Source organism: Salvelinus fontinalis, chromosome 27, assembly GCF_029448725.1.
Source record: "Salvelinus fontinalis isolate EN_2023a chromosome 27, ASM2944872v1, whole genome shotgun sequence".
Lineage (NCBI taxonomy): Eukaryota > Metazoa > Chordata > Actinopteri > Salmoniformes > Salmonidae > Salvelinus > Salvelinus fontinalis.
In genome coordinates this window covers 36,370,911-36,393,017 of record NC_074691.1, presented here as the reverse complement: position 1 = coordinate 36,393,017, position 22,107 = coordinate 36,370,911, and the positions used below count along the sequence as shown (strand labels likewise).

General features: G+C 44.2%; 1 protein-coding gene across 2 annotated transcripts in view; it reads right to left on the bottom strand.

Annotated features, from left to right (window-relative positions):
* The window catches only part of LOC129825507 (ryanodine receptor 3-like), a 275,528-nt gene that overhangs the window by 57,535 nt on the left and 195,886 nt on the right, over positions 1-22,107 (bottom strand). For both annotated transcript variants that reach the window (XM_055885660.1, XM_055885661.1), the window contains 10 exons: positions 20,549-20,718; positions 15,942-16,162; positions 15,558-15,648; positions 12,999-13,139; positions 5,152-5,315; positions 3,161-3,239; positions 1,779-1,868; positions 896-1,030; positions 710-781; positions 31-106 (listed from right to left, as the gene is read on the bottom strand). In XM_055885660.1, coding sequence (XP_055741635.1) covers positions 31-106; positions 710-781; positions 896-1,030; positions 1,779-1,868; positions 3,161-3,239; positions 5,152-5,315; positions 12,999-13,139; positions 15,558-15,648; positions 15,942-16,162; positions 20,549-20,718 — 1,239 coding nt within the window. The remainder of the gene's footprint in view (positions 1-30; positions 107-709; positions 782-895; positions 1,031-1,778; positions 1,869-3,160; positions 3,240-5,151; positions 5,316-12,998; positions 13,140-15,557; positions 15,649-15,941; positions 16,163-20,548; positions 20,719-22,107) is intronic.

Below are 22,107 nucleotides of genomic sequence, written 5' to 3'. Positions count from 1 at the left end.
CGATGACGGGCCTGGTGGTTAACTACACACCTTTACTGTTCAGCTCAGCTTTCTTCTTCTTGGCCCAGATGTTGTGGTAGTTCTCTGCTACGACCTCCACCATCCCCTACAGGGGGAACACACACACACACACACATGGACATGAAAACAGTCAGTGCTTTGGATGTGTCACGATGAAGCTACTACAGGCAGGGTTTCCCAAACTCAGTCCACAGTTGATTCAAATAGCCAAAGCTTGATGAGTTGTTATTTGAATCAGCTGCTGTAGTGCTATGGGCAAAAAAACAACAACATGCACGTGGGAAAGGGGCCCAGGACCGATATTGAGAAACCCCGCACTCCAGCAGACCTGAGTTCCAATACTAATTTAAATCTTCCAAAAACTTCTGAGCGTTTGCTTTAGCCTTCCTGGATTAGCAGGCGGGTGGGGTTAGTACTTTTTGGGACGTTTTCTATTTTGTCTCATTGTAAAAAGGTAGCCTCAAACAAAGCATAACAAATTCCAATAGTATGTGAACCCACGTCTGGTGTGGAGTGCAGAGCACCACACATGGCCCACAGCACACTGTACCTGCTTAGTAACGTGACATCAGATGTGATGTCATATTACATTATATAGTATCATGACTTGATAGAGGGTAAAACATTATGGAGAACATTGTTCAATAACCACAATATAAAAACATAACAATTGTTCCATGACAACAACCTGCAACTCTCTGGATAGAGTAATATTGTTCAGATCCAATGGTGGTTCCGGGATGAATTCGTTATCGTTATCCTGTCAACATTAAAAGATAATACAGTGAATCGTTAAATAAAATCGGTGATATGGTGTATTGATGTGGGAAATGTTAGCCATTCAACGTATAGTATATAGACACAAACACACTACCTGAGTGGACTCTGAGATCTTGCTTTGTTTCTCGATGAACATGGCCTCTCCCTCTTTGGTCCTCTCCATGTTCCAGCCCATAGCTAACATACTCTTCAGAGACTCCTTCACTGGCCAGCGGTACGTCTCCCTCTCCTACAAACACAGACACAGGCACACAATGTACAGTAAATTACCCTTTCAATCAGTCTCTCGTGACAGATTGTTAGCTAGCTACAGTAGCTACTGCAGAGAAAATGTAATTCTGGATTCTGAGATTCGCGTTATAGTATCAACAGTACCTTCACACTGAGTGACAGATTAGGTTTATAGTATCAACAGTACCTTCACACTGAGTGACAGATTAGGGGTCTAATGTCAACATTACCTTCACACTGAGTGACAGATTAGGTTTATAGTATCAACATTACATTCTAACCGAGTGACAGATTAGGTTTATAGTATCAACATTACATTCTAACTGAGTGACAGATTAGGGTTATAATATCAACATTACATTCTAACTGAGTGACAGATTAGGTTTATAGTATCAACATTACATTCTAACTGAGTGACAGATTAGGGTTATAATATCAACATTACATTCTAACTGAGTGACAGATTAGGTTTATAGTATCAACATTACCTTCACACTGAGTGACAGATTAGGGTTATAATATCAACATTACATTCTAACTGAGTGACAGATTAGGTTTATAGTATCAACATTACCTTCACACTGAGTGACAGATTAGGGGTCTAATGTCAACATTACATTCTAACTGAGTGACAGATTAAGTTTATAGTATCAACATTACCTTCACACTGAGTGACAGATTAGGGTTATAGTATCAACATTACATTCTAACTGAGTGACAGATTAGGGTTATAATATCAACAGTACCTTCTCACTCAGTGACTTGTAAGGCTTCAGCAGAGGGTGAGTTTTGGCATCATCATCTACGCACTCTCCCATTTTCCATCCCGCTGTCACCTGGAGATCAAGAGTTAGGCCGTGTTAGTCCAGGAGTAAGGCCGTGTTAGTCCAGGAGTTAGGCCGTGTTAGTCCAGGAGTTAGGCCGTGTTAGTCCAGGAGTTAGGCCGTGTTAGTCCAGGAGTTAGGCCGTGTTAGTCCAGGAGTTAGGCCGTGTTAGTCCAGGAGTTAGGCCGTGTTAGTCCAGGAGTTAGGCCGTGTTAGTCCAGGAGTTAGGCCGTGTTAGTCCAGGAGTTAGGCCGTGTTAGTCCAGGAGTTAGGCGGTGTTAGTCCAGGAGTAAGGCCATGTTAGTTCATGTTAGTCCAGGAGTAAGGCCGTGTTAGTTCAGGAGTTAGGCCGTGTTAGTCCAGGAGTTAGGTCGTGTTAGTCCAGGAGTTAGGCCGTGTTAGTCCAGGAGTTAGGCCGTGTTAGTCTAGGAGTTAGGTCGTGTTAGTCCAGGAGTTAGGCCGTGTTAGTCCAGGAGTAAGGCCGTGTTAGTCCAGGAGTTAGGCCGTGTTAGTCCAGGAGTTAGGCCGTGTTAGTCCAGGAGTTAGGCCGTGTTAGTCCAGGAGTTAGGCCGTGTTAGTCCAGGAGTTAGGCCGTGTTAGTCTAGGAGTTAGGCCGTGTTAGTCCAGGAGTTAGGCCGTGATAGTCCAGGAGTTAGGCCGTGATAGTCTAGGAGTTAGGCCGTGTTAGTCTAGGAGTTAGGCCGTGTTAGTCTAGGAGTTAGGCCGTGTTAGTCTAGGAGTTAGGCCGTGTTAGTCTAGGAGTTAGGCCGTGTTAGTCTAGGAGTTAGGCCGTGTTAGTCTAGGAGTTAGGCCGTGTTAGTCTAGGAGTTAGGCCGTGTTAGTCTAGGAGTTAGGCCGTGTTAGTCTAGGAGTTAGGCCGTGTTAGTCTAGGAGTTAGGCCGTGTTAGTCTAGGAGTTAGGCCGTGTTAGTCTAGGAGTTAGGCCGTGTTAGTCTAGGAGTTAGGCCGTGTTCGTCTAGGAGTTAGGCCGTGTTCGTCTAGGAGTTAGGCCGTGTTCGTCTAGGAGTTAGGCCGTGTTCGTCTAGGAGTTAGGCCGTGTTAGTCTAGGAGTTAGGCCGTGTTAGTCTAGGAGTTAGGCCGTGTTAGTCTAGGAGTTAGGCCGTGTTCGTCTAGGAGTTAGGCCGTGTTAGTCTAGGAGTTAGGCCGTGTTAGTCTAGGAGATAGGCCGTGTTAGTCTAGGAGTTAGGCCGTGTTAGTCTAGGAGTTAGGCCATGTAAAGACCTTACATTCAGACTCTTACACAGGAAAGGCAGCGTTTGAACCTAGTTGTTGAGGTTACAGTACCTTCTCTGAGGACCATTTGACGTGCGAATGCTCTGCAAACTTGTTGGCGATGTAGTCCAGTTTCTCTGGAAGGGACATACTAGAAAGAAGGAGAGGATATCCATGAATGTTAGTCCTTCATTTTAATACAACCTATACATCTAGTGCAGTAGGGCTAGTCTCCCTCTGCTCCCATCTTTTAGTACATGGTGTTGTAATGAGGCTGTGTGTTCTGTGGATCCTGACCTTTTTTATATATTTTTATTTGACCTTTATTTAACTAGGCAAGTCAGTTAAGAACAAATTATTTTTTTCAATGACGGCCTAGGAACAGTGGGTTAATAACTTCTTATGGCTGGGGGCAGTATTGAGTAGCTTGGATGAATAAGGTGCCCAGAGTAAACTGCCTGCTACTCAGAACCAGTTGCTAATATATGCATATTATTATTATATTTGGATGGAAAACACTCTGAAGTTTCTAAAACTGTTTGAATGATGTCTGTGAGTATTACAGAATTCATATGGCAGGCAAAAACCTGAGAAAAAATCCAACCAGGAAGTGGGAAATCTGAGGTTTGTAGGCTTTCAACTCATCGCATATCGAATATAGAGTGGGATATTGGTCATATTGCACTTCCTAAGGCTTTCACTAGATGTCAACAGTCTTTAGAACATGTTTGATGCTTCTACTGTGAAGGAGGGGGGAATGGGGGCTCTTTGAGTCATGGGTCTGGCAAAGTGCCATGAGCTGACCAGGCGTGTTCACGTGAGAGAGTTAGCTTGAGTTCCATTGCATTTCTGAAGACAAAGGAATTCTCCGGTTGAAACATTATTGAAGATTTATGTTAAAAACATCCTAAAGATTGATTCAATACTTCGTTTGACATGTTTCTACATACTGTAATATGACTTTTCATCTGAACTTTCGCATGGACTTGCCCGCGCGTCGTGAGTTTGGATTGTGTACTGAACGCGCAAACAAAAAGGAGTTTTTTGGGCATAAATGATGTACTTTATGGAACAAATCAAACATTTATTGTGGAACTGGGATTCCTGGGAGTGCATTCTGATGAAGATCATCAAAGGTAAGTGAATATTTATTATGCTATTCTGACATCTGTTGACTCAACAACATGGTGGATATCTTCCTGGCTTGTTTGGGCTCTGAGCGCTGTACTCAGATTATTGCATGGTGTGCTTTTTCCGTAAAGTTTAAAATCTGACACAGCGGTTGCATTAAGGAGAGGTTTATCTAAAGTTCCATGTATAATACTTGTATCTTTTATCAATGTTTATTATGAGTATTTCTGTAAATTGATGTGGCTCTCTGCAAAATCACCGGATGTTTTGGAGGCAAAACATGACTGAACATTATGCGCCAATGTAAACTGCGATTTTTGGATATAAATATGAACTTTATCGAACAAAACATACATGTATTGTGTAACACTATGAGTGTCATCTGATGAAGATCATCAAAGGTTAGTGATTCATTTTATCTCTATTTCTGATTTTTGTGACTCCTCTCTTTGGCTGGAAAAATGGCTGTGTTTTTCTGTGAATAGGTGCTGACCTAACATAATGATATGTTGTCCTTTTCACCTTTTTGAAATCAGACACTGTGGTGGGATTAACAACAAGTTTATCTTTAAAATGGTGTAAAATACTTGTATGTCAGAGGAATTTTATTATGAGATTTCTGTTGTTTTGAATTTGGCGCCCTGCACTTTCACTGGCTGTTGTCATATCGATCCCGTTAATGGGATCCCAGCCATAAGAAGTTTTAACTGCCTTGTTCAGGGGCAGAACAACTGATTTGTACCTTGTCACCTCAGGGATTCGAACTTGCAACCTTTCGGTTACAAGCCCAACCCTCTAACCACTAGGCTACCTGACGCCCCGTGGTGTGCAGGGTCTGCTAATTGTGTGCTAATTAGGGTAATTCACTATGCAAGGGGTTCAATAACACCTATTAAATGTCAAAACCTCTTTCTCTGTCCCAGGCCACTCACTTGGCAGTGTTGATGGGTTTGGGGTCGAAGTTGCCATGTGCGTCCACAGATAACTGCTTCTCCAGGGTGACACCGGGGCTGGCATCCATATAGTCAGGTGGTAATGCCCCAGCAATGGCACTCAGACAGGCCATGGCAGTCTTGAACAGGTCAGAGTCAAACTTCTGTATGGGGAAGACAGAGGGGAGAAAACAGAGACAGGGGGAGACAGTGGGTGAGGGGAGACAACAGAGACAGGGGGAGACAGAGGGGAGACAACAGAGACAGGGGGAGACAGAGGGGAGACAACAGAGACAGGGGGAGACAGAAGGGGAGACAGAAGGGGAGACAACAGAGACAGGGGGAGACAGAGGGGAGACAACAGAGACAGGGGGAGACAGAAGGGGAGACAACAGAGACAGGGGGAGACAGAAGGGGAGACAACAGAGACAGGGGGAGACAGAAGGGGAGACAACAGAGACAGGGGGAGACAGAAGGGGAGACAACAGAGACAGGGGGAGACAGAAGGGGAGACAACAGAGACAGGGGGAGACAGAGGGGAGACAACAGAGACAGGGGGAGACAGAGGGGAGACAACAGAGACAGGGGGAGACAGAAGGGGAGACAACAGAGACAGGGGGAGACAGAAGGGGAGACAACAGAGACAGGGGGAGACAGAGGGGAGACAACAGAGACAGGGAAGACAAACAGAGACAGGGTGAGATAGAGGGGAGACAACAGAGACAGGGGGAGACAGAGGGGAGAATACAGAGACAGTGGGAGACAAACAGAAGGTTGAGGTAATAAACAGTTATTAGAAAGTCCTTCAGACTGTCTGTCACTTTCTCGCATTCTATCTCCCTTTCTTCTCTCTGTCTCATTGTCAAATCAAATCAAATGTTATTTGTCATATGTGCCGAATACAGGTGTAGACCTTACCGTGAAATGCTTACTTAGAATCCCTTAACCAACAATGCAGTTCAAGAAATAAAGTTAAGAAAATATTTACTAAATAAACTAAAGTTAAAAATAAAATAAAAAGTTACACAATAAAATTACATAACAATAACTTCTTATGGCTGGGGGCGCCATTTTCACGTTTGGATGAAAAGCGTGCCCAGAGTAAACTGCCTGCTACTAAGGCCCAGAAGCTAAGATATGCATATTATTAGTGGACTTGGATACAAAACACTCTGAAGTTTCTAAAACTGTTTGAATGATGTCTGTGAGTATAACAGAACTCATATGGCAGGCAAAAACCTGAGATAAAATCCAACCAGGAAGTGGGAAATCTGAGGTTTGTAGATTTTCAAGTATGTGCCTATCCAAGATACAGTGTAAATTTGTTCCGATTGCACTTCCTAAGGCTACCACTAGATGTCAACAGTCTTTAGAACCTTGTTTCAGGCTTCTACTGTGAAGGGGGAGAGAATAAGAGCTGTTTGACTAAGGGGTATGGCAGAATGCCATGAGCTAAGTCACGCGCACGGCTGTGAGAGCCAGCTGCGTTCCCTTTCATTTCTAAAGACAAAGGAATTGTCCGGTTGGAGTATTATTGAAGATTTATGATAAAAACATCCTAAAGATTGATTCTATACATCGTTTGACATGTTTCTACGAACTGTAATGGAACTGTTTTGACTTTTCGTCTGGACTAAGTGCCTGCACCTTGTGAATTTGGATTTGTGAACTAAACGCGCAAACAAAAAGGAGGTATTTGGACATAAATTATGGACTTTATCGAACAAAACAAACATTTATTGTGGAACTGGGATTCCTGGGAGTGCATTCCCATGAACATCATCAAAGGTAAGTGAATATTTATAATGCTATTTCTGACTTCTGTTGACTCCACAACATGGCGGGTATCTGTATGGCTTGTTTTGGTCGCAGAGCGCTGTACTCAGATTATTCGATGGTGTGCTTTCGCTGTAAAGCTTTTTTGAAATCTGACACAGCGGTTGCATTAAGGAGAAGTATATCTTTAATTCCATGCATAACACTTGTATTTTCATCAACATTTATGATGAGTATTTCTGTAAATTGATGTGGCTCTCTGCAAAATCACCAGATGTGTTGGAAGCAAAACATTACGGAACATAATGCGCCAATGTAAACTGAGATTTTTGGATATAAATATTAACTTTATTGAACAAAACATACATGTATTGTGTAACATGAAGTCCTATAAGTGCCATCTGATGAAGATCATCAAAGGTTAGTGATTAATTTTATCTCTATTCCTGTTTTTCGTGACTCCTCTCTTTGGCTGGAAAAATGTATTTTTTTGTGACTAGGCACTGACCTAGCATAATTGCATGGTGTGCTTTCGTCGTAAAGCCTTTTTGAAATCGGACACTGTGGTGGGATTAACAACAAGTTGATCTTTAAAATGGTGTATAATACTTGTATGTTTGAGGAATTTTAATGGCGCCCTGCACTTTCACTGGCTGTTGTCAAATCGATCCCGTTAACAGGATTTCAGCCGTAAGAAGATAACTAAGCTATATACAGGGGGTACTGCTACCGAGTCAATGTGCGGGGGTACAGGTTAGGCGAGGTAACTTGTACATGTAGGTAGGGGTAAAGTGACTACGCATAGATAATAAACAGCAAGTAGAAGCAGTGAAAAAACAAAGGGGGAGGGGGTCAATTTAAATAGTACGGGTGGACATTTGATTAATTGTTCAGCAGTCTTATGGCTTGGGGGTAGAATCTGTTAAAGAGCCTTTTGGACCTAGACTTGGAGCTCCGGTACCGCTTGCCATGCGGTAGCAGAGAGAACAGTCTTTGACTTGGGTGACTGGAGTCTTTGACAATTCTTTTGGGCCTTCCTCTGTCACCACCTAGTATATAGGTCCTGACATGAGTGCTACGGGGTGGTAGTCATTTAGGCAGGTTATCTTCACATTCTTGGGCACAGGGACTAAGGTGGTCTGCTTGAAACATTACAGATTAAGGTGGTCTGCTTGGTATTACAGATTTGGTCAGGGAGAGGTTGAAAATGTCAGTGAAGACACTTGCCAGTTGATCTGCGCATGCTCTGAGGACATGCCCTGGTAATCCGTCTGGTCTGGCCCAGCGGCCTTGTGACTGTTGACCTGTTTAAAGGTCTTACTCACATCGGCTACGGAGAGCGTGATCACACAGTCGTTTGGAACAGCTGGTGCTCTCACACATGTTTCAGTGTTGTTTGCCTCGAAGCGAGGATAAAAGGCATTTAGCTCGTCTGGTAGGCTTGCGTCACTGGGCAGCTCGTGGCTAGGATTCCCTTTGTAGTCCGTAATAGTTTGCAAGCCCTGCCACATCCGACGAGTGTCAGAGCCGTTGTAGTAGGATTCAATCTTAGTCCTGTATTGACACTTTGCCTGTTTGATGGTTTGTCTGAGGACATAGCGGGATTTCTATAAGTTTACGGATTAGTGTCCCGCTCCTTGAAAGCGGCATCTCTAGCATTTAGTTCGGTGCGCCTGTTGCCTGTAATCCGTGGCTTCTGGTTGGGATATGTACGTACGGTCACTGTGGGGACGACGTCGTCAATGCACTTATTGATGAAGACAGTGACTGAGGTGGTATACTCCTCAATGCCATTGGATGAATCCCGGAACATATTCCAGTCTGTGCTAGCAAAACAGTCCTGTAGCGTAGCATCCACATCATCTGACCACTTCCGTATTAAGCGAGTCACTGGTACTTCCTGCTTTAGTTTTGACTTGTAAGCAGGAATCATGAGGATAGAATTATGGTCAGATTTGCTAAATGGAGGGTGGGGGATAGCTTTGTACGCGTCTCTGTGTGTGGAGTAAAGGTGGTCTCAAGGTTTTCCTCTGGTTGCACATGTGACATGCTGGTAGAAATGAGGTAAAACGGATTTAAGTTTGCCTGCATTAAAGTCCCTGGCCACTAGGAGTGCAACTTCTGGACAAGCATTTTCTTGTTTGCTTATGGCCTTATACAGCTCGTTGAGTTCGGTCTTAGTGCCAGCATCGGTTTGTGGTAGTAAATAGACGACCTTCAAAATTAGCCATGTCATCGTTCAGCCACGACTCGGTGAAACATAAGATATGACAGTTTTTAACGTCCCATTGGTAGGATAGTCTCGACCATAGATCATCCAGTTAATTCTCCAGTGAGTGCACATTGGCCAATAGAACCGATGGTAATGGTGATTTACTCACTCGCCTCTGAATCCTCACAAGGCACCCCGACCTTCTCTCTCTGTATCTCTGCCTTTTCTTCATGGGAATTACGGGGATTTGGGCCTGGTCTCCTGAAAGCAGTATATCCTTCGCGTTGGACTCATTAAAGACAAAATCTTTGTCCAGTTCGAGGTGAGTAATCGCTACTCTGATGTCCAGAAGCTCTTTTTGGTCATAAGAGACGGTAGCAGCAACTTTATGTACAAAATAAGTTATGAACAATGTGAAAAAAATAACAATATAGCACAGTTGGTTAGGGGCCCGAAAAACAGCAGCCATCCCTTACGGCGCCATTATATCTCCTGCTCTCTTAGACATGGGTAGTTGGGTAAAAATAGGACATGTCTGCTCCTGCAGGGAGCGAGGGGAGCATAACAAAGAAGAGAGAGAGAGAAAGACAGAGAGAGAAAGACAGACAGACAGACAGACAGACAGACAGACAGACAGACAGACAGACAGACAGAGGAGAAACATTCTGCAGAGCCAGAGAGCAGTGATCTGTCACATTCTCATAAAGTATTCATATTTCAGCGACACTTTAGCTCCGTTCACAGTCTCTCTCTCTCTTCTGCTTCCTAGAGAGACACACTTACTCTTGTGATAAAAAAAACCTCAGTCATAATAAAAGCCTCAGTCAAACAGATACTGAACCTGGAAACAGAACAACAGATACTGAACCTGGAAACAGAACAACAGTTACTGAACCTGGAAACAGAACAACAGTTACTGAACCTGGAAACAGAACAACAGTTACTGAACCTGGAAACAGAACAACAGATACTGAACCTGGAAACAGAACAACAGTTACTGAACAACAGATACTGAACCTGGAAACAGAACAACAGTTACTGAACCTGGAAACAGAACAACAGATACTGAACCTGGAAACAGAACAACAGATACTGAACCTGGAAACAGAACAACAGTTACTGAACCTGGAAACACAACAACAGTTACTGAACCTGGAAACAGAACAACAGTTACTGAACCTGGAAACAGACAAACAGATACTGAACCTGGAAACAGACCAACAGATACTGAACCTGGAAACAGACCAACAGTTACTGAACCTGGAAACAGACCAACAGTTACTGAACCTGGAAACAGACCAACAGTTACTGAACCTGGAAACAGAACAACAGATACTGAACCTGGAAACAGAGCAACAGTTACTGAACCTGGAAACAGAACAACAGTTACTGAACCTGGAAACAGAACAACAAATACTGAACCTGGAAACGGAACAACAAATACTGAACTTGGAAACAGAACAACAGTTCCTGAACCTGGAAACAGAACAACAGATACTGAACCTGGAAACAGAACAACAGTTACTGAACCTGGAAACAGAACAACAGATACTGAACCTGGAAACAGAACAACAGTTCCTGAACCTGGAAACAGAACAACAGTTCCTGAACCTGGAAACAGAACAACAGATACTGAACCTGGAAACAGAACAACAGTTACTGAACCTGGAAACAGAACAACAGATACTGAACCTGGAAACAGAACAACAGTTCCTGAACCTGGAAACAGAACAACAGTTTCTGAACCTGGAAACAGAACAACAGATACTGAACCTGGAAACAGAACAACAGTTACTGAACCTGGAAACAGAACAACAGATACTGAACCTGGAAACAGAACAACAGTTACTGAACCTGGAAACAGAACAACAGTTCCTGAACCTGGAAACAGAACAACAGATACTGAACCTGGAAACAGAACAACAGTTACTGAACCTGGAAACAGAACAACAGTTCCTGAACCTGGAAACAGAACAACAGTTCCTGAACCTGGAAACAGAACAACAGTTACTGAACAACAGATACTGAACCTGGAAACAGAACAACAGTTCCTGAACCTGGAAACAGAACAACAGTTCCTGAACCTGGAAACAGAACAACAGTTCCTGAACCTGGAAACAGAACAACAGTTCCTGAACCTGGAAACAGAACAAAAAGTTACTGAACCTGGAAACAGAACAAAAAGTTACTGAACCTGGAAACAGAACAAAAAGTTACTGAACCTGGAAAGACAGGTTTCTGAAAACACCCAGTGCTTAAATTGAGCAGGGACCTATTTGCCAGGATCCAGGCCCTTTTGTGGCATGAAAAAAAAATATTCAGCCCTCGCCTGATATTTTAAGAATTGATTCGGGTTGGGCTCCGGACTATAACTCCAGATTGTGATGGTTTTTAGATGTAAGCCAGTCAGACGTAAAGTCATGTACCGTAACACTTTAGGCCTCCATTAGCATTATACACAGTGCCTTCGGAAAGTATTCAGACTCCTTGACTTTTTATACATTTTGTTACGTTACAGCCTTATTCTAAAATGTATGAAATCAATAAAAATCCTCAGCAATCTACACACAATACCCCATAATGACAAACAAAAACTGTTTTTTTGAATTTGAATGCAAATGTATTAAACCTCTAAAACAGAAATACATTATTTACATAAGTATTCAGACCCTTTGCTATGAGACTTGAAATTGAGCTCAGGTGCATCCGGTTTCAATTGATCATCCTTGAGATGTTTCTACAACTTGATTGGAGGCCACCTGTGGTAAATTCAATTGATTGGACATGATTTGGAGAGGCACACACCTGTCTATATAAGGTCCCACAGTTGACAGTGCATGTCAGAGCAAAATCAAGCCATGAGGTGGAAGGAATTGTCTGTAGAGCTCAGAGACAGGATTGTGTTGAGGCACAGATCTGGATACCAAAACATGTCTGCAGCATTGAAGGTCCCCAAGAACACAGTGGCCTCCATCATTTTTAAATGGAAGACGTTTTGAACCACAAGACTCTTCCTAGAGTGGCCAGACGGAAGCTACTCTTCAAGAAGAAACAAGATTATTATAAGAAACAAGATTATCTGGTCTGATGAAACCAAGATTGAACTATTTGGCCTAAATGCCAAGTGTCACGTCTGGAGGAAACCTGACACCATCCCTACAGTGAAGTATGGTGGTGGCAGCATCATGCTTTGGGAATGTTTTTCAGTGGCAGGAACTGGGAGACTAGTCAGGATCGGGGAAAAGATGAATTGAGCAAAGTACAGAGAGATCCTTGATGAAAACCTGCTCCAGAGTGCTCAGGACATCAGACTGGGGCGAAGGTTCACCTTCCAACAGGACAACAACCCAAAGCACACAGCCAAGACAAGGCAGGAGTGGCTTCGGGACAAGTTCCTGAATGTCCTTGAGTGGCCCAGCCAGAGTCCAGACTTGAACCCGATCTCTGGAGACACCTGATAATAGCTGTGCAGTAACGCTACCCATCCAAGTTGACAGAGCTTGAGAGGATCTGCAGAGAAGAATGGGAGAAACTCCCCAAATACAGGTGTGCCAAGCTTGTAGCGTCATACCCTAGAAGTCTCGATGCTGTAATAGCTGCCATAGGTGATTCAACAAAGTACTGAGTAAAGTGTCTGAATACTTATGTAAATGTAATATTGCAGTTTTTTATTTTTAATACATTTGCAAAATTCTGGGGTATTGTGTGTAGATTGATGAATCAATTTTAGAATAATGCCGTAACGTAACAAAATGTGGAAAAAGTCAAGGGGTCTGAATACTTTCCCGAAGGCACTGTAAAAGCAGTCCTGAGGGAGAACAAAGGGTTTGTAGATTACACATAACAGTATCATCCGTACCTTTGTTGAGAGCGAGTCGAATATTCCCCAGAAGAGTTTCTTGGTGAGCAGCAGTTCTTCCTCTGAGGCCATGCCGGAGCTCCCCAGCCCTGAGGGAAGACAGTAGTACTTCCAGCTCTGCTCATAGTGTTCAGTCAGCAGCTGGAGGAAACACAAAGGAGAGGTCAGTATCCCAGAAACCCTTCCAGGTGGTAGCCACTAGTGGAATGTAAGATGATGAGAGGAAATGAAGATGAATCATTTTGGTGGTGGGTGGTCAGAAGTTTGAGGAAATAAATTCAGAAAAGAGTTAACATATCTCCCTCCCACTGATTCTAAATTCAGAAAAGAGTTAACATATCTCCCTCCCACTGATTCTAAATTCAGAAAAGAGTTAAAACCTGTTGAGGATAGAGGGCGCTATTTTCACTTTGGGGAAAAATCGTGCCCAATTTAAACGGCCTCGTACTCTATTCTTGCTCGTACAATATGCATATTATTATTACTATTGGATAGAAAACACTCTCAAGTTTCTAAAACCGTTTGAATTATATCTGTGAGTAAAACAGAACTCATTTTGCAGCAAACTTCCTGTCAGAAAGTGAAAAATCTGAAATCGAGGCTCTGTTCCAGGGCCTCCCTAATAATTTGCTTGAAATTTATGACTATACATGCACTTCATACGCCTTCCACTAGATGTCAATAGGCAGTGAGAGGTGAAATGGGGAGTCTAGGTATATCTATGGTGAAAAGAGAGGTCTTGGAGTGACATGACCCCAATTTCCTTTGTTCAGGAAGACGTGGAAAGGACTTCAGCATTTGCTTCTGAAAAGCTTTCGTTATAGACGTCTAATATCTCCGGCTTTGATTTTATTTGATAAATGTGATAATATCATCGTAAAGTATGTTTTTTCAATATAGTTTTATCAGATTATTGACATTTTTTCGGGAGTTTTGCCGTGTTCCGTTCTCTGCGTTTGGTGACGATGGACAGCTTCGCGCCACTTGGCAAGTTTTGGTTGCTAAATCAACAGACGAAGAGGACATTCTAAATCCAAACAACGATTGTTCTGGACAAAGGACCCCTTGTAGAAGATTCTGATGGAAGCTCACCAAAAGTAGGACCCATTTATGATGTTATTTCGTATTTCTGTCGAAAACGTTTACTATTAGTTTCCGCCCAGATTTTGGGCGCTCTCTCGCTATAACGTAAGCTGTATGTCGTACTAAAGTTATTTTTAGAATTCTAACACGGCGATTGCATTAAGAACTAGTGTATCTATCATTTCCTGTACAACATGTATTTTTTAGTAAAGTTTATGAATAGTTATTTGGTCAGAATAGGTGAGTGTCAGAAATATATCCGGAGATTCTGGAGAATAGTTGCTACGTTTTCGGTATAACCACGGATTTCAGCTCTAAATATGCACATTTTCTACTGTTGCCTTGAATCAATGCTGTTGTGTGGTTGGCTATTGTAGTAAGCTAATATAATGCTATATTGTGTTTTCGCTGTAAAACACTTAAAAAATCTGAAATATTGGCTGGATTCACAAGATGTTTGTCTTTCATTTGCTGTACACCATGTATTTTTCATAAATGTTTTATGATGAGTATTTAGGTGTTTCACGTTGGTCTCTATAATTACTCTGGCTGCTTCGGTGCTATTTGTGATGGTAGCTGCAATGTAAAACTATGATTTATACCTCAAATATGCACATTTTTCGAACAAAACATAAATTTATTGTATAACATGTCATAAGACTGTCATCTGATGGAGTTGTTTCTTGGTTAGTTTGGTTGGTTCTTGGTTAGTTTGGTTGGTTTTGTGCAAGCTACCTGTGCTGTGAAAGAAATGTCTGTGCTTTTTTGTATTTGGTGTTTCGCTGTAAAACATTTTAAAAATCGAACATGTTGACTGGATTCACAAGATGTTTATCTTTCATTTGCTGTATTGGACTTGTTAATGTGTGAAAGTTAAATATTTCTCAAAAATATTTTTGAATTTCGCGCTCTGCCTTTTCAGTGGAATGTGGGAGGAGTTACGCTAGCGGAACCCCGGGGCTAGACAGGTTAACATATCTCCCTCCCACTGATTCTAAATTCAGAAAAGAGTTAACATATCTCCCTCCCACTGATTCTAAATTCAGGTATTTGTACCCCTGTCTTCTTCCAAACGGTTGGAAGCCAATTAAGTATTCAAATGAATATCCTGTTAAGATTCTGCAAACGAACGTACATGAAGGTAAACTTCTGTTTCCTGTTTAAATGAATCTTACCCTGAGTGGCATCTTGCAGTACTCTGTGAGAATGGGATCTTACCCTGAGTGGCATCTTGCAGTACTCTGTGAGGATGGGATCTTACCCTGAGTGGCATCTTGCAGTACTCTGTGAGAATGGGATCTTACCCTGAGTGGCATCTTGCAGTACTCTGTGAGGATGGGATCTTACCCTGAGTGGCATCTTGCAGTACTCTGTGAGAATGGGATCTTACCCTGAGTGGCATCTTGCAGTACTCTGTGAGAATGGGATCTTACCCTGAGTGGCATCTTGCAGTACTCTGTGAGAATGGGATCTTACCCTGAGTGGCATCTTGCAGTACTCTGTCAACAAGGGAACATCAAACACCAGACGTCTCAGCAGCTGCTGCATCATGGAGGGACGCAGGTGTCTGTAGGGCAGCAGGGGAAGATAAACGTGATTGACACATAGTCAAATATGAGGATATCTCAGGTTGGAATATAAGACTCTGACTAGTAATTCTGGAATACCAGTGAATTTTGTGAAAATTAATGGGATTTTGCAACCCTAGCTTTGACCTAAAGCTACCACATATTGGTCGACAACTGGAACCCCAATAGTTACAGCAGACTCCAGGACATCAGCACGGCCTTAGAGGTACACGGAGGGGTTTTAGGGGACTGAGAGGTTCATAACATGGTGTGAGTCTTTGTTAATACTTACTTGCAGATGGCGAGCAAACACTCCTCGATAGAGTCTCTTTGGGCCTTGGTGAGGGAGCGTCCCTTGGACAGCCGATAGATAGTGTGGAGCGTAGAGTCAATGAGTGCCGCGTAGTGCTCCGTACCCGAGAACTGGTCAGCACACCTGGTCAGCAGGGGAAGCAGGGCCGAACCGATGTACCTGTTCATGGCCAGAGCGGTCTCTGTGGTGCTTAACACATCCTAGAGCCAGAGGACAGAATTACATGAGAGTGAATGAGAGCGGACAGACCAGAGGCTGGATTTCTTGACTCAATTACTTTGAGTCGGGTTATTTATGGTTCAGTTTCTCCCTAAAGCATCAAGACAGCGCCCACAAACTACTGGTTCTGGAATGGTTCTGGACGTCTACAGGCGATTATGTGTTCCAACCTAGCACTAACCCAGCACTAACCCAACTAACCACTGTAAAACAACAACTACTAACCACTGTAAACAACAACTACTAACCACTGTAAACAACAACTACTAACCACTGTAAACAACATCGACAGACCACTGTAAACAACATCGACAAACCACTGTAAACAACATCGACAAACCACTGTAAACAACATCGACAAACCACTGTAAACAACAACTACTAATCACTGTAAACAACAACTACTAACCACTGTAAACAACAACTACTAATCACTGTAAACAACAACTACTAACCACTGTAAACAACAACTACTAATCACTCTAAACAACAACTACTAATCACTGTAAACAACAACCACTAATCACTGTAAACAACAACTACTAATCACTCTAAACAACAACTACTAACCACTGTAAACAACAACTACTAACCACTGTAAACAACATCTACTAATCACTGTAAACAACATCTACTAATCACTGTAAACAACAACTACTAACCACTGTAAACAACTACTAACCACTGTAAACAACAACTAACCACTGTAAACAACTACACCCCACTGTAAACAACTACTAACCACTGTAAACAACAACTAACCACTGTAAACAACTACACCCCACTGTAAACAACTACACCCCACTGTAAACAACTACTAACCATTGTAAACAACTACTAACCACTGTAAACAACTACACCCCACTGTAAACAACTACTAACCACTGTAAACAACTACTAATCACTGTAAACAACTACTAACCACTGTAAACAACTACTAACCACTGTAAACAACTACTAATCACTGTAAACAACAACTACTAACCACTGTAAACAACAACTACTAACCACTGTAAACAACAACTATCCACTATAAACAACTATTAGTGTCACGACTTCCACCGAAGTCGGTTCCTCTCCTTGTTCGGGCGGCATTCGGCGGTCGGCGTCACCTGTCTTCTAGCCATCATCGATCCACTTTTCATTTTCCATTTGTTTTGTCTTGTTTTCCTACACACCTGGTTCTCATTTCCCTCATGAAGTGTTGTGTATTTAACCCTCTGTACCCCCCATGTCTTTGTGTGGAATTGTTTGTTTGTAGTGCTTGTGCACATGTTTACTGGTGTGCGTCGGGTTTTGTACCCATGTTGGGTATTTCTTTATGCCGTTGGTTTTGAAATTAAACTACTCCGGCTATTACCTAGTTCTGCTCCCCTGCGTCTGACTTCACTGCCACCAGTTACACACCCCTTTACAATTAGAGAGAATCTCAGCACGTGAAGTACACAACCATACATCAAGAGACTGTTTGGTTCCCCCTGTGAGTCAGATGATATCCCTGAGGCCACGGTGACCCCTAAGGCAGACTGTTTGGTTCCCCCTGTGAGTTAGATAATATCCCTGAGGCCACGGTGACCCCTAAGGCAGACTGTTTGGTTCCCCCTGTGAGTCAGATGATATCCCTGAGGCCCCGGTGACCCCTAAGGCAGACTGTTTGGTTCCCCCTGTGAGTCAGATGATATCCCTGAGGTCACGGTGACCCCTAAGGCAGACTGTTTGGTTCCCCCTGTGAGTCAGATGATATCCCTGAAGCCACGGTGACCCCTAAGGCAGACTGTTTGGTTCCCCCTGTGAGTCAGATGATATCCCTGAGGCCCCGGTGACCCCTAAGGCAGACTGTTTGGTTCCCCCTGTGAATCAGATGATATCCCTGAGGCCACGGTGACCCCTAAGGCAGACTGTTTGGTTCCCCCTGTGAGTCAGATGATATCCCTGAGGCCACGGTGACCCCTAAGGCAGACTGTTTGGTTCCCCCTGTGAATCAGATGATATCCCTGAGGCCACGGTGACCCCTAAGGCAGACTGTTTGGTTCCCCCTGTGAGTCAGATGATATCCCTGAGGCCACGGTGACCCCTAAGGCAGACTGTTTGGTTCCCCCTGTGAGTCAGATGATATCCCTGAGGCCACGGTGACCCCTAAGGCAGACTGTTTGGTTCCCCCTGTGAGTCAGATGATATCCCTGAGGTCACGGTGACCCCTAAGGCAGACTGTTGGGTTCCCCCTGTGAGTCAGATGATATCCCTGAGGTCACGGTGACCCCTAAGGCAGACTGTTGTAGCAGGTATTGAGATAAATGGCGACTGTCAGCATCACTTTCTCTCTCTCTCTCCCAAAGGATTATGGGTAAATGCAATTACAGAGGCCCGTCCCATGGCGATGGTCTCCCATTGCTACAGCCTCCGTGCCAGCATGGGGAATACTACTCCTCTCCCTCAGGACAAGACAGAGCTGGGATGAAAGCAGTTCTCTCCTTTTTCAGAGGATGATGAGTAAAAAAGACCACGCACTAAGATCCAACAGACTTTTCTCAAAGAGAAGCTTGTTCAGAGAGAAGTTTGTTGTGGTGGATCCTCATTTAACTTGATTCACATGGAGAAGCAGCAGTCAATATTTACCCAGTAAAAATAACAACAAGAAGTCAGTACACGCTATGGGGAGAGGATTAATTAACACATATATTGATTGATTGGTGATTGATATATGAATGTTTGTTGTGTTTACTCATCGTCTGACTGACTGACGACAGACCGAACGAAAGCTCAGTCCTACAGTGTCCAGGAAAGACTGACTGACTGGTTCACTGACTGACTGACTGACTGGCTGACTGGCTGGCTGACTGACTGAATGACTGGTTCACAGACTGACTGACTGGCTGGCTGACTGACTGGCTGACTGACTGACTGGTTCACAGACTGACTGACTGACTGGCTGACTGGCTGGCTGACTGACTGACTGACTGGTTCACAGACTGACTGACTGGTTCACAGACTGACTGACTGGTTCACAGACTGACTGACTGGTTCACAGACTGACTGACTTGTTCACAGACTGACTGACAGGTTCACTGACTGACTGACAGGTTCACTGACTGACTGACTGGTTCACTGACTGACTGCCTGACTGACTGGTTCACTGGCTGACTGGTTCACTGACTGACTGACTGGTTCACTGACTGGCTGACTGGTTCACTGACTGGCTGACTGACTGGTTCACTGACTGACTTGCTGGCTGGTTCACTGACTGACTGACTGACTGGCTGACTGGCTGGCTGACTGACTGAATGACTGGTTCACAGACTGACTGACTGACTGGCTGACTGGCTGACTGAATGACTGGTTCACAGACTGACTGACTGGTTCACAGACTGACTGACTGACTGGCTGAATGGCTGGCTGACTGACTGACTGACTGGTTCACAGACTGACTGACTGGTTCACAGACTGACTGACTGGTTCACAGACTGACTGACTGGTTCACAGACTGACTGACTTGTTCACAGACTGACTGACAGGTTCACTGACTGACTGACAGGTTCACTGACTGACTGACTGGTTCACTGACTGACTGCCTGACTGACTGGTTCACTGGCTGACTGGTTCACTGACTGACTGACTGGTTCACTGACTGGCTGACTGGTTCACTGACTGGCTGACTGGTTCACTGACTGGCTGACTGACTGGTTCACTGACTGACTTGCTGGCTGGTTCACTGACTGACTGACTGACTGGCTGACTGGCTGACTGACTGAATGACTGGTTCACAGACTGACTGACTGGCTGGCTGACTGGCTGACTGAATGACTGGTTCACAGACTGACTGACTGGTTCACAGACTGACTGACTGACTGGCTGAATGGCTGGCTGACTGACTGACTGACTGGTTCACAGACTGACTGACTGGTTCACAGACTGACTGACTGGTTCACAGACTGACTGACTTGTTCACAGACTGACTGACTTGTTCACAGACTGACTGACTTGTTCACAGACTGACTGACAGGTTCACTGACTGACTGACAGGTTCACTGACTGACTGACTGGTTCACTGACTGACTGCCTGACTGACTGGTTCACTGGCTGACTGGTTCACTGACTGACTGACTGGTTCACTGACTGGCTGACTGGTTCACTGACTGGCTGACTGACTGGTTCACTGACTGACTTGCTGGCTGGTTCACTGACTGACTTGCTGGCTGGTTCACTGACTGACTGACTGGTTCACTGACTGACTGGTTTACTGACAGACTGACTGGTTCACTGAGTAACTGACTGGTTCACTGAGTGACTGAGTGACTGACTCATTGACTGGTTCACAGACTGGTTTACTGACTGAAGGACTGATAGATTGATTTGTCTCTCCTACTCACCGTGTCCAGGGAAGCGGAGGCGCGGAGGTCAGGCAGGAAGCCCACCTCCAACAGGTGTAGCAGGAAGCTCTGGTCCTCCACGCCGTACACACGGTCCAGAAACAACACCATGGGGGCCTTGTGGTCCGGACAGAAACTAGCCGACATGTCTGGCTCTGTCACACTACCGTCTGGGGGTGGAGGAGTAGGTACAGGAGGAAGAGGAGGAGGTAGAGGAGGAGGAAGAGGAGGAGGAAGAGGAGGAGGAAGAGGAGGAGGAAGAGGAGATAGAGGAGGAGGTAGAGGAGGAGGTAGAGGAGGAGATGGAGGAGGGGTTAGATGAGGAACAGGAGGAGGTAGAGGAGGAGATAGAGGAGGGGGTAGAGGAAGAGATAGAGGAGGAAGAGGATGTGGTAGAGGAGGAAAAGGAGGAGGAGATAGAGGAGGGGGTAGAGGATGATATAGAGGATGGTAGTGGAGGAGGTAGAGGAGGAAGAGGATGTGGTAGAGGAGGAGATAGAGGATGATATAGAGGAGGTAGTGAAGGAGGTAGAGGAGGAAGAGGAGGAGGTAGAGGAGGAGATAGAGGAGGGGGTAGAGGAGGGGGTAGAGGAGGAAGAGGAGGAGATGGAGGAGGTAGAGGAGGAGGAAGATGAGGAGGAGGAGATAGAGGAGGAGGTAGAGGAGGAGATAGAGGGGGTATAGGAGGAAGGAGGAGATGGAGGAGGTAGAGGAGGAGGAAGATGAGGAGGAGGAGATAGAGGAGGAGGTAGAGTAGGAAGATGAGGAGGAGGTAGAAGAGGAGGAAGTGTAGGTAGAGGAGGAAGAGGAGGAGGAGGAGGAGGAGGAGGAAGGGGATGTAAAGGAGTTAGAGGAGGAAGAGCAAGTATAAGAGGAGGTAGAGGAGGAGGAAGATCAGGTAGAGGATGAGGAGGCAACAAAAATAAACCGATTTATAGAAGGGGTGAGAGGACAGGGGAAGTTAAGTCGTTCCACTAACACAGCATGGTGTCAATGGAAAGATAAGAAAGGAGAAGTGTAGAGCTCAATAAGGTTTCACATAGAATGAGATGTAACATAATCTACCAGGTTTAACACACGCTGGGAAAAGAAACACGTTCTCTGAAAAAACACTGAGTGTGTGGAGAGCAGACTAGGACAAGCAGAGAGAAGTCATTTGAAAAAGTAATTTACAGTCTAATGAAGGATCTCTTGGGAGAATACTTCACTGTAGGAAACAGATTATAGCGGGAGAGAGGTGGCAGAAGTTCACTCAATAAGAAAGATACTGTATGCTTTCTCATTAGAACTTATCACGAAGAAACTTGAAAATGGGAAAGGTTGATTGGATTTTTGCCAAAGAAGTCTATAGTTACTACTCCACTACAAACACATTTTCCGTGCTGCAACATCATGTACTATAACCAAACATGACAACTTTTAGATAAAGTACAAATTGGTTAAGCGAAGACGTTGCAGTCTGCAGTATTTCTTGTTCAGTGGAAACGTGGACTGAGAAATGGGTAGAGACCTACTCCTCAAGGTGTAAGCAGACAACCCAACCAGGAAAATGTCAGAGC